Source organism: Aptenodytes forsteri, unplaced genomic scaffold, assembly GCF_000699145.1.
Source record: "Aptenodytes forsteri isolate BGI_AS27 unplaced genomic scaffold, ASM69914v1 Scaffold294, whole genome shotgun sequence".
NCBI classification, from domain to species: domain Eukaryota; kingdom Metazoa; phylum Chordata; class Aves; order Sphenisciformes; family Spheniscidae; genus Aptenodytes; species Aptenodytes forsteri.
In genome coordinates this window covers 491579-505164 of record NW_008795676.1, presented here as the reverse complement: position 1 = coordinate 505164, position 13586 = coordinate 491579, and the positions used below count along the sequence as shown (strand labels likewise).

Here is a 13586-nt window from a genome sequence, read left to right as displayed (position 1 = left end):
ACTGTTCAGGCCAGCTTAAAAGTGTTGCCCATTAACTCTCGAGTCTCGAGTCAGAGCAGATTGTGGGGTTGGTGGAACAATGATGTCGGGGCTTGGTTTGGCAGCTGCATTGTTCTCCGAGGGGAAACCAGACGCACTTAAGTCCCGCTCTCTTTCATGGGCTTTTGTTCATACCAAATTATTCTTTCGCTGTGCTAGTATTCATGATGGTATGTTAAAGGAGCGCATCCTAGCAACTAAAGGCTGGTTGCTAAGCAGCCTCGCTTCCAATAGGGGTTTCTTGTTTGGGATTTTTTTTAATTTTTTTTTTTTTGAGTGTCAGTTCTGTGAAGGCCACAGTGTTGGGTTTTTTAACTGTATCCTTTTATTGGGATGTTGTTGTGATTTGTTACTAGCGCTGTGCCATCAAGTGCATTACGTTAGTTAATAAATCACTGTGTGAAAAGGTTCATTTCCTAAATTCTCATTGTGTTTAATCTGTGGTGTTGCTTGAAATCCTAAAGCTTCGAGTGAAGAGAAATATTCCTTGGTACGCTGTTTGAGAGTATTACAGTCCTACTGCCTTCTAACAAGATCAGATCTAAATAGAACTTTAGAGTATTTTCTTTCCTATCAGTCTTTCCTGGATGAAGGTGTTGGAGATGAAAACACTGATGATAGATTTATTTATTTATTTTAACTAGAAATGCTTAGGTAAAGTAAGTTTTTGTGCCCCATAACCAAAAAGCTCCACCACAGTAGAGTGCCAAGATGTCTTGGCACTCAGTGCCTGTAGAGACTGCTTTTACTGAACCATGGATTGGATTTTTTGCTTGATTCTCTCTAGTCTAAAGCCTGGATGAATTTCTCTTGTGTGCAGTCTCAGATCTTTATCCCAAGAAGAGGAAAGTACACCATATTTTAAAAATACTGGGTCATTCTTAAATGCTAACCTGTAAGGGGATGGGAGGGTTAATGTATTTGCTGACAGAGATTTTGGCTGTTCATGAGACACACCTGTAAATTGTATTAGTATAGATCAAGAGATTCTGTTTGACATAATGTTTTTTCTCAGTATATCCTCCTTGGTGAAATTTGTGTCTCTAATGTATCTGTCAAGTTCAAGCGAAGTCCTTTGCCTCTATATCTTGCTTTTATATTCTGCCTTGCAAGATGGAAGTGTGAAAGAACTCTTTGTTTCATAGTCTTCCCTTAATGTAAGTTCTTCTTTTTCATTGTAACCTTGCAGTACAATTGGTCCATATGGTCCATTTTTCTCTATGAGAAATAATTTATCTTTTAATTTCTTTATTGAAGCAGTTAGCAAAGATTCCTGTTTAAAAGAACAAAATAAGGGAAAGAGGCAGCAATCTGCCTTTAAATGTAGATTGTGGAAGTAATCCTTAGGATGAAATGGGTAGCTAACTTCTGTATAACTACCGTTATGCAAAATTCCTCCAGAAAAATTGATGTGGTAAGTGTATGAAGTCCAGAAAACTGCCACTTGTCGTCTTCCGTTCTTCCTACATGACTTCTATCTTTATATTTAGTTTTGATTCAGCAAAAGGCTTGCACAAGTCTAGTCCGAGAGTTGAAATCAACTTTTAATTTTGTTGCCTTGTTGGCTTGATGAATAGTCTGTTGCAATCAGTGTAAAGACTTCCATTGGCTTTATTGGCCATTAGATCAATCCATGTCTCTAAATGCTGTATGTGTTAGTAATGCAGCACTCTGTTGAGAGCAATTAGTCTTTCTTGACTTAATTATCACTTTATAGGGGAATTCAGAAATAGTTTGAGTGTAATCAGTTGAACTGATAGTGTCTTTTAGGTCCAATAAGTTTTTATTTAATCATGTTTTCTGTTACTAACTCATTTTATGTGTTATGATGTCTTATATTTGCCTAATAAGCCAGATAATCTAGTGCTATGCTAATTTCTTTCTATTCAACAGAGAGTTTAAGGTATTTAGTTTAAAAAGCTTTTCTAGTACTTGTATTTTATAGCTGCATTTTTTTTTCATTGTTACAATACTGTCTTAAGCTAGAAGAAATATCTCAGTTGCTTTAAAATGTGACAAGACTTACGTCTCTGCATTACAGTAGGTAAACTTGCAGTGTTTGGTTTCCTATTCTTTCATAAACCCATTTCTAGAAGTGTTTCAGTAAAAGCATTTGATACACTCAGAAAACAGATGATCAGTTGTTTATCCACTTAGCTATGGATGTTCCTTAGGAAAAGTTTTTCCCAAAAAAAAGTTTTCCATGTTTAAAAAAAAAGTTGTATTTCTCTGCTGGGAGAGAATAAATGCAGTTCTGAGGAAGCAGCAAGAAAATACAAAACAAGTAATATGTGTAACCAGTTGCAACGTTTTTGTTCTCTCTTTAGGAATACGGAACACTTTATATTCAGGAATACAGGAAAAACAGCAAAGTGGAGTCAAGTACATGCAGCAGCTTCATGGGCTTGAAGGATCATCTGGGGCATGACTTAGGCCACCTTTATGTGGGGAGCACTGGCACACAAATAAATGCAATTGTACCTTGGTCAATGGCGGAGAAGCCAACGATGGATAAGGTTAATTCTAGGAAAGAAGATGTAGACAAAGAGGCATCTGAAGAGACTTTTGGAAGCTCCAGCTGTGACTCTGAAGAAAGCACAAATTCTGATAATGATTCAGAGAGACTGAATAATTCTGCATCAGAATCACATTTATTGCCTAAGACTCACCGACAGCTGTGCCGATCTCCTTGCTTAGAGCCTCATATACTAAAGAGAAATGAAATCTTGCAAGACTTCAGGATAGAAGAGGCTCAGATAGTACCTAAGGAAGTCAAAAAGCCCCCTGATGTGGTGAAAGAATATCAAACCAAACTGGAGTTTGCACTTAAGTTGGGTTACTCTGAAGAGCAGGTTCAACTTGTACTAAATAAACTTGGTACTGATGCTTTAATAAATGATATTTTGGGAGAACTTGTCAAACTTGGGAATAAAACTGAGACTGATCAGACTGTAACTAATGCTAACACTAGTGTAATGCGTGAAGCGTCTTCCATAGAGTCTCAGAGGTCAGAGTCTCCACTGCAGGAGGATGTGACAGAGCACGGAGACAACCTGAGGCCAATAGTTATTGATGGCAGCAATGTTGCAATGAGGTATGTGACCATGAAGCTTTTGCTTTTATATTTAAATGGAAACAGAATGACCTTGTCCCATTCAAGCACTGATGTTCGTATAATTGCCTAAAACTGTATGCAGGTTCTCTCGCAAGCATCTTTGTCAACCACACAGTATGCCAATCCTGTAATCAGGCTATAGGTCTGTAAGAGTTCAGTGGTTTGTACTCACTGTTAGAGCAACCATAGGTTAATGCCAGTCTCCCTTTGTAGGCAGCTATCGAATCTCTCATTCCCACTGCCAGTCTAATACTTAATTAATTTTTTGTAGGCACCATTGCTGTGGGCAATTGCTGTATCCAGTTACATACAGGAGGTTAAAGCAAATGTAAGATTCCTTAAGATTATAAAATAGTGATTTAGAATTAAGTGGCTTAAGGGATACTTCTCCTTGGTAGGCTATTCTGTGATAACTGACCTGTCTGTAAAATTGGTCTTGGTTATCAGATTTGGAGTTAGGTTTTATTGCCATTTATTCCTGAGATTGCTATGCTTTAGACTTTCACTTACATGCCCACAGGTAACACATTTACCTACAGCATTCACCCATCCTGACCCGTCATCTAGGTGCACAGCAAGAAACTTGTCTGTGGGGAGGCAGAGGTTCATGCTTCATTGGTGATTAGAGAGAGAATGAAATGGCAGAGAGAGACATGCTGAGAAATGGGGTTTTATGGCTATATAAATGATTAAATGACAAATTGATTATTAATTAATTGTGTAACTCATAAGGATTATCTGATTACTAGCACCATGGTTTCGAAGGTCAGTTTTAGTCTTCTGATGACTTGATGTGGTTTTCATTAGCTTAGTAATAAAAGTTCGTGCAAGACATTTCTGGGCTAAAGGCCCAGGTTTTTTAGCTCCTAATCAAGTCAATTACCTTTAAATGAGGCTTTTTAAAATGAAATTTAAATACAGCTCTTATTTACGCCAATATGATAGTTTTTGTTTATTTAAGTAGATATGTTAGCCCATAAAGCAAGGATATTACTTATTTGTAAATGGGGTATTCCTGTGAGTTCTTTCTACCTTGTGTCATTTCTAATCTTTTTGTTCAACTTGAGCTGTAAAGGAAGTATGTCCAGTTGAACAAACACTATTCTGGTACTCAACCAAGAAGTTATCCAGAGACTTCTAAAATGGTTTGGATTGTATTTCACTTAAATCCAAAACAGTTGTGTAAGCGTTAGCTAGTTAGCACAGCTCAGACTTGGTGGGTGGACTTAGGTTCAACTTCTCCCACAAACTGCACTGAACGCATTCCAGAAGTAGCTCCAGATCAGTCACTTTTCCTTAATGTTTATTCAGCTATTAGCATAAATATTTAAGACCTGCCTTCCTATGCTCAATTTACTTTCTTGACCACCTACACAAAATGAGCCAAATACGAATGCATGTTGTGCATGCTACAGGGCCTTAAAACAGATTAAATCTATTAATATAACAGTCTTTCTGTATCCAATACTCGAATTAACAGGTCTTTACTTGTTTTCTACCAATTTAATCACAGAATCATTCAGTTTGGAAGGGACCTCTGGAGATCTTCTAGTCCAATCCCATGCACAGAGCAGTGTCAATTCAAAGCCATGTCAAGTTTGGTTTCGAATGTCTCCAAGGGTGGAGACTTGACATATTTTCTGGGCCAGTGTTTGAATGCCCCCACTGTAAGAAAGTTTTCTTTTTGATGTTTAAACAACTTTTATTGTATTCCAGTTTGTGCCCATTGCCTCTTGTCCTGGACACCAGTGAGAAGGTAGTTTCTGTCCTCTTTATTCCCTCCCATCAGGTATTTATACATATGGGTAGGATCCCCCTGAGCCCTCTCTTGTCCAGTCCCAGCTCTCTCGGCCTCTCCTCGTATGACAGATGCTCCAGTCCCTTGATTAACTTTGTTGTCCTTCACTGGACTCTCTCCAGTATTGTCCATGTCTGTTTTATACTGAAGAGCCCAGAACTGAACCCAGCACTCCAGATGTGTCTCACCAAGGCTGACCAGAGGGGAAGGGTCACCTCACTTGACCTGCTGGCAACACTTTTCCTAATGCAGCCCAGGAGGCTGTTGGCCTTCTGTACTGCAAATGCACATTGCTGGCTTATGGTCGGCTTGGTGTTCACCAGAACCCCAAGGTGGTCCTCTTCAGAGTTGCTTTCCAGTTCGTTGGCCCCCAGCCTGTAGTGATGCCTGGTGTTAGTCCTCCCTAGGTGCAGGATTGGCATTTCCCTCTGTTGAACTTGCTGAGGTACCTGTTGGCCCATTTCTCTACCCTGCCAGGGTCCCTCTGAATGGCAGTACACCCATCTAGTGTACTCCTCCCAGTTATGCATCCGTGGTCCTCTTCAGAGTTGCTTTCCAGTTCGTTGGCCCCCAGCCTGTAGTGATGCCTGGTGTTAGTCCTCCCTAGGTGCAGGATTGGCATTTCCCTCTGTTGAACTTGCTGAGGTACCTGTTGGCCCATTTCTCTACCCTGCCAGGGTCCCTCTGAATGGCAGTACACCCATCTAGTGTACTCCTCCCAGTTATGCATCCTCTGCAAACTTGCTAAGGGTGCACTCTGTCCCATTATCTAGGTCATTAATGAAGATGTTAAGCAATGCTTGCCCCAGTATCAATCCCTGGGGTACACCAGTTGGCCTCCAGCTGGACTTCATGCCACTAATCGTAACCCTTTGAGTGCAGCAGTTCACTCAGATTTCAGTCCACCTCTCTGACCCTTTATTTTGTCCATACTTCATTAGTTTGTCAGTGAGGATGTTATAAGAGACAGTGTCAAAAGCTTTGTTAAAGCCACAATAAACAGCATCCACTGCTTTTCTAATCCACTGAGCCAGTCATCTCACCATAGAAGGCTGTGAGGTTGGTCAAGTGTATTTCCCCTTCATAAATCCACGCTGACTGTTCCCAATCATCTTCACCCAATCTACGTAATTTTTTAGGAAAGGGCTTCCAGGAAGATTTGCTCCATCACCTTTGCAGGGATCAGGGTGAGGCTGACCAGCCTGTGGTTCCCTGAATTATCCTTCTTGCCTTCCTTGAAGATAGAAGGGGTATATTTGCTCTCTTCTAGTCCTTAGGAACATCCCCAGTCACCACAACCTTTCAAAGATTACCAAGAGTGGCCTCACAATGTCATCAGCCAGCTCCCTCAACACCCTTGAGTGCATCCCATCAGGGCCCAGCAGCTTGGGAATGTCCCATTTCAGTGTTCCCTAACCTCTGCTGAGGGAAAGTCTTGTCCTGTCACCTGTGCCCAACTTCCTGCACATCAGAGTGGACCAATCCCGAGCTTGGCGGAGGTGATCCTTGAAAATCAACCGGCTCTCCTGTGCCCCTCTTCTCTCCAGGGTCATATCGCATGGGATTCTTCTGAACAGGCCAAAGTCTGCTCACCTGAAGTCTGGGGTTGTGATCCTGCTTTTTGCCTTGCTCTTTCTTCACAGGATCCTGAATTCCACTCATGGTCACTGCAGCCAAGGCTGCCCCTGCCCTTCACATCTCTGACCGGTTCTTCCTTGTTTGTAAGTATGAGGTCCAGCAGGTTCCCTCATTGGGTCCTCAGTCACCCATGTTAAGAAGTTATCATCAATGCACTCCAGAAACTTCCTGGATTGCTCATGCCTTGCTGTGTTGGCCAGCTTATTGGCAAAGACACTTTTGTTCTGCTTTTGGTCAGCCAGTTGGCGAAGATGCTTTTGTTCTGCTTGGTCAAGTGGATCCCACCTTTTCCTAGAAATCAGTCCTTGATTATGAAAGCCAGTCCCGTGTTTGTAAAAGATGAGTCCCTGTTGCTGACACCAGCTGTGCAACCAGCTGTGCAAAAGAATCTGTCCTTTCCCCTTCAAGAAAATAGGTAATAGTAAATAAGCACTTTAAATACTTAAAAGAAAAGATTTCAGCTTCTACATGTAAAAGAACAGTGTTCAAAGCAGCGGGGGAGATACAGGAATTCACCTGCAGTTCAGACAATCTTGTTCAAATTTCTGTATGTAAATGTCCAGGGTCCTGTTACGAGTAACTAACCTATAAATTGGCACAGTCCATTCTTTTCTTTCCTCTTTGCTTTTCCAAGCTGTGGCCAATGAGTTCACTTTGGAGTTGCTGAAGGGAAATGGGCCTGTGCCCTAAGCAAGACTGTAGATAGTCTTTCGAGAGATATTCTTGGGAGCTCTCTCATACATTCTCACACAAATGGGTAGACTGTGATCTATATTCTTACTCCCATGTTGTTGTAATACACATATTTGATGATACCGTTTACTATTAGAATTATTCTAGATAAGAACTGCTAATTTTCCTTTAAAGGATGTATTTGATGGTGGGGAGGGAAGTTTTATGGAGAAGGTTTGAGGTGAGTGATGCCCAGTAATACAAGTGGGATGAGACAGCTCTCCTCTTCTGCAAGGATCAAATGCTGTATGCAGCCCTGTCTCTCCATTGCATAACTAATTAAGGATGTGGTTTCACAAAACATCTAATGAGTGATGCACAGTGACTTACTTTCAGCCTCACCTCTATCTTACTGCCAGCGATGCTTTCCTACCTGCATCTCATCTAGTGACTACGCAGCTGCAAAATGAGTTGATTCAGCTTCCTAATTCAGAGGAAAAAAAAATCAGAAAATATTATTTTTCCATTAGACCTGTAAATGAAACCCGATGTTTTTGCGGTTGGGAGAACAGCTAAGTCTGACACAAAGGAGGAGGGATGTGTCTGATTATGTGACTGGATGTTCATATTTGTGTAACTGGTTGCATGGGTTCAACTGATGGTGGGTGGATTTGAGAGTTCCTCGAGGGCAGCACAGAACAAGGCTTGGGCCAGAGTAACTTATTCTGGCCAGCCAGAGCCAGCATGTATGCTGGTCTAGTCTGGTGACTACTCCTGTTCCAGACAAGCTGCTTTAGCAAACTGTAGTTAAAAAAAAAAATAACCCTCTCAATTTTTCTGCCTTTTGGTAATGCTTGGAAGGCTTTTCTTATACTTTGAGATGGCATTGCTTGTCGTTTGTGCCTTAAACTGAAAACAGTTATCAGATGCATCTTGTGTATTTCAAGTTTAAAGCTCCAATATTGGCTAAAGAATATGAATTGGTTCAAGTTTTAAAAACAAAGCAAACCCCGTCTTTCAACTGAAGAGCAGAAAGGTGGCTTTTGCAGGCTATGGCTTGAAGAATTGCCATTTAGTTTGTATGGGATGCTTCAAATCTGGTCTTGTTCTTTCATTATTCTAGCTTTCATGGTGTTGACTTAATCCTTTTCCAGAAGAGGAAAGATGACTACGCGTTTAAGCCTAACATACACAAAGTCTTTTGTTAGAATGCTCTTACAGATGAGACTGATTTTTCTGTGCGTGTGTGTGTGTAAACTTAAAATCAGAACCGAATAGCAAATTAGGCAATCCCTTAGCGCAGCTGTGGGGCTCTTGATAGACACTTCCCACAGATGAGAGTGAGGCTGGACTAAGGGATAGGACCTGGGATTCAGTCGTGCCATACCTGAGCAGTGACGTATGTTGGCTTTCCAGAGAACTGTGTAGCTCTAACCCTGCTTCATAAGGTGGGGTTTTTTTTTGCATGTAGATGATGATGTTGTAATGCAAAATCTTAATTTAGAATCTTAGTCCGTATGAGTAAGAAAGGCATTTGTCCGTTGACATAACAATACACTCAGGACCTTATTTAGTGTAAACTGCACAGCATAGATACTAGACAGATAACACATTTCAGAGTCAATTGTAGTTCTGTATCCCTGTGTGATAAGATTTAAGCTACCCTAAATTTTTCCTTTACATAACTGAAGTAGGTGAAAGAAGGTGATCTGTGCTCATCTAGCAACAGCAGATCATCAGCTCTTCACCCCTACATCTGTCTGTTCTCCACCGTGTTCTTGGACCTGCTTTTCATGCATCCCCAGCTTCCTCATCTGAGCCTCCACAGTCTGGAATGAAGGGGAGAAGGTCCTGTTTCTCCATGAGGCAGCAGAGGCAAGGTTTTGACGTTCTCTTTTGCCCCTTCATTTTAAGACTTCCCTTTACTGCTGAGGTTGAGAGGGAGTTTCTTCTGAAGAGAGAAATATACTGCAGCATATTTGCACAGTCCTTTTCCTTTGCTTGTCCTTTTCAAGGATAAGGTTGGGATGCTGAAAATTGCCTAAAATTAGTTATTGCTGTGATTCTTCTCTTTGCTGGAATCAAAGTCAGGCTTTTGGCACCAAGAAATAAAGAATAAGGAACAGAGTTGTTAGTTACAAAGGCAATGGGAAAAATTTAACTATTTTATTCATTTGCTTCTGTTGCATATTTGTTAGTTTTCCCTGGCTACCCTGGGTGCCTTCAGACTTTCTTTGCTAACAGCAAAAAGAATGAGTTTCAAATTTTACGTAAATGTACATAAAACTGTGTTGAAAACATATAGGCAAAAAAGAAGTCTGCTGTGCTTACAGAGAGAGCAACATGAAGACAACACTGATAAGCAAATAATTGGATATTTTATTTGCTGTATTATAATTTTTAGACAACCACTTTCAGATGATACAGGCAAAAGAACTGAAGTATTTTGATCACGTGCCATCTGAGTTTGCAGGTTGAAATCAATTAATCTTGTGTTGAGCAATTAGATTCTTCTGAAAACTTTACCCGTAGGATTTCCAGTCCATGGAGGTGATGCACTTCAGTTTCCCCTTTGGAAAACCTTGGCCTGTATATTTAAATGGTGCTTGATGGTACTTCATTGCACAAGGGAAAACGCAATGTGAGATAACCATTGCATACTTAATTTTTATTTGTGAGAGAAAGATGCTGATTTGGGGGGATTGCTTTTTAGTTAAATGCACTCTCACTTAAGACAGGTAGTTTACAGTTTTCTTACAGCTTTCATGCCCAGCCATCCCGCCCGCTGTGAGTGCTCTAGGTGCTTGGTGGCATCAGAAACATATACCCAGGCCTGACAGACGCGACAGAGATCCGAGTGCCGTTCAGGAGTGGCGTTCAGCTGGAGGAAGTGTGCGATACCCAAAGGTGCCTAAACCAGCATTAGCATCTCTGTTTAGGCAACTGAGTCTTGTCCCGCTGTGTTAACCACGAGGCAGGTCATTTGGCCGTAGTGAAAGGTTTGCTAATACCCTGTCTACACAGAAGGGTAAACTACAAATTAAACTGCAAAAAACCACAACTGCAAATTACTCCCTGCAGTGTCAGCCAAAGGATGGTTTGATTTGTCTCATCTATGCCAGATGTAGTTTTCATCTGGCAATTTAATTGCATATGTATTATAACAATCTAACTAACAATTTAGCTGCCTTAGCCTCTTCTCAGAGTGTGTGTTGCTGAGCTTGGTAGATGTGATGGTACCTTGGTACCTTGATTCAGACATTCGTCTTTGAGTGGTACTGGCTGTCTAATGCAGCATTTTGCTTGTAGCCTGACTTGTTTCTTAGGTTATTTTGAGAAGTCACTTTAAGGAATAGATAAAAATATTTTTCCAACAAGTAACTATCATGTGGATAGGAGCTTGTCACTGGCAGCTTTGAGTATAACTTCTCTCTGCCTGTTTTGACCTCTGACTGCTGAGTGCGTGACTCTCGCTCGGTCAGACACCCACGTGCGTGTCTGGCTGGTGACCACGCTTGCCATACTCCATAGAGCGCCCCGGTGTTGGAAGCCCTACAGACAAAAGATGTTTTGAAAGATGTTACAGCTTCCAAGGCTTTTTTACCTTCAAAGACCTCAAAGCATTGGTGTAATTTGTTCTGGGCTAATGGAAAAAAACATTTGGGAACTCTTTCATCCATTTTGTGTCGGCACCAAAATGTATATATAAGGAAATAATGTAGGACTGATAGAAGGCCCAGGTTACTGAGAAATGCTTTGGGACAAATCATTACTGTGATTAGGAAATCAGTGGAGCTTTTTTACCTTCAAAGACCTCAAAGCATTGGTGTAATTTGTTCTGGGCTAATGGAAAAAAACATTTGGGAACTCTTTCATCCATTTTGTGTCGGCACCAAAATGTATATATAAGGAAATAATGTAGGACTGATAGAAGGCCCAGGTTACTGAGAAATGCTTTGGGACAAATCATTACTGTGATTAGGAAATCAGTGGAGCTTTTTTTTTTAAAAAAAAAAAAAGAGAAAGGATGAGGCTAGTGACAAAACCAGGCTGCCAGGCTAATGAGTCACTAATCTGACACAGGGTGGAAATTCTTTTCTCTCTATGCTATGGACTGAACGCTGTTTTCCTCCTACAACATGATGGAAGAAAATAGTTTGGTAACTCTCTAAATTTACTAGGCTGATCTCTGTTCTAGTTTTGTTGTTCCTGCTTTTAATCAGTATGCTTTTACATGGGAAGTATCTTGATGTGTCCAGATTTCAGTTGTATAAAAACCTGTATATATATTACAACAGACGTTACTGTAGACCTCAGCTGTAATGTCTCTTGTCATCAGTGTGTATGTTTTTTGTAGCTTTCAAAACCTGAGAGCTCTGTGTTGGTTTGAATATTGGGTTAGAGCATGCCAGAAGTCTTGCAACTATTGTAAGTAGTCAGTGTTTTAGGAGTATACCACAACTCTTTCCAAGGCTTAGTCACTTGAAAACCTCGTCTGGGGGCTAGGAAGGTAACGGAGAAAATGAAAATGTTCTCATCATATTTTACCACTTTCTACTAACTCTGCTAGTCTAGAAAATGCTTGATTGATTTTTGCTCAGGAAGTGTTATATTGCCTTTTTTTTTCTTTTAAAAATAAAACCACAGCTGTCAACAGGCCAAATATAAAAGTGGTGATAAAAAGAATTGTTCGTGCATGGTATGAAAGAGAAATAGATAACATCATAAGGAATATACTTTATCTTCCTTCAACTCAGAGTGGTAGATTAAGTATAGTCAGCAAGCAGAACCAAAGCAGAATACACCAATGTCTCACCCAGGGCTAAAGCTGTCATCCTGACTGCTCTGAGCTTTCACATACTTGTAGTAGTTGGGAAGAGATTTTTAAAAGAAAGTTTCTTGACAAAGAAGTACAAACATTTCTCCTCTTCTTTGCAACTAATCAGAAGGAAGAAAGTCAGAGGAAGAAGCGTGATTTCAGTCTTTTCACCATATGATGTATCATAAAGCTGATGAAGCGCAAAGATCACAAAAAGGAGGGCATCAAATCTGCATGACAACAAAACAGAAGAAAAGAACAAATTTTAATTGCACATCTTTTTCACAGACTTTCTCACTAATCATTTAAATTTCTTGGAATTTGTATCCACTTAGCTACCAGCTTAGACACATGCCTGAAAAGGAGCAGAAAAAAATGTGAAGATTTGTACGAGCTATAAATCCACTTGCTCAGCAACGCAGAAAAGCTAGTATGCATTGTAATGCATTTCCCATTTCTGTTTCTTAGAGTTTAAGTATATTTAAAATTTATGTTCTGGATGAAAGAATTTTAATGGTCTGTATTAGGCAAGAGAAAACTAAGGAGCTGAACTGCCTGGTCCTCCCTCTGCCTTTAAAAGTGTGGCTTGAATTCCAACCCGATGGGAAGCAATAGGCGAGAACATCCATTTCTTTCAGAGAGGCCAGGATTTCATTCCAGAAATGATTTCTCAGACTTACGGGAAGAAACATACTGTAACTAAAACGCAATCTAACAAAACGCTTGCTCGCTGTCAGGGGTGAAAAGTGGTTTTATCCATTTGAAACCATGGAGATTGTTTAGAGTAATAACACTACAGTGATTTCACTGGAATTTAGTAGCTGGAACAAGCCCTTCCTGACTGTTTTAAAATGGATTGCAATACGTTTATGGTTGCACATGACCTGCTGATAGCATGAACAGTAACTTCTTGTATCTCAGTCTTTGCAAAGGAGGCTTTATGGCTACCCACTGGGTACTGAATCCACCCAAGTGTCCTGATTTTGTCTTGTCACGGGGAGATGTAATTAGTCTTGCCATGGCTGGAAATACATGGCTGGAAATACTGTTGGCCATTTTTTCTATGCATGAGTGCATGTGCATTTTAAATGTGACATATCTGTGTGTGGTTTGGTTTCCCGTTCCTGGGAAGTTATGAAATACACAAAGATACTACTCTTTCAGCCAAACAAGCGCACGAATAATTGTATAGTATAAAACAATGCCTAGAAAAAATATTGCTGTGTGTTTTGTTATTACAATGTAATAGTGTATTACATGATAGTACCATACAAAACGGAATGTATTATTGCAGAGGGCTATACCCATAGCTAAAACAGGATATTAAGATACATAGATGTCTTGCTCCTGCCAGTGTTCCTAATATAGCCCCATAGGCACAGAAGATGACTTAAACTATCCTTGGGCTACCCTGTGCCAGCTGAAATCTACGAACTCTGATTATTATAGCTGGCAACAGTTGCAATATCTTGGCTCTCCATCATTTATCAGCAGTCCTGGTTAAC

The 13586-nt window shown here is 40.4% G+C and overlaps 1 protein-coding gene across 1 annotated transcript in view; it reads left to right on the top strand.

The window, feature by feature from the left end:
* The window catches only part of ZC3H12C (zinc finger CCCH-type containing 12C), a 51044-nt gene that overhangs the window by 22640 nt on the left and 14818 nt on the right, over window positions 1-13586 (top strand). Inside the window, exon 2 of the mRNA XM_009282614.1 lies at window positions 2367-3133. Coding sequence (XP_009280889.1) covers window positions 2439-3133 — 695 coding nt within the window. The 5' untranslated portion in view covers window positions 2367-2438. The remainder of the gene's footprint in view (window positions 1-2366; window positions 3134-13586) is intronic.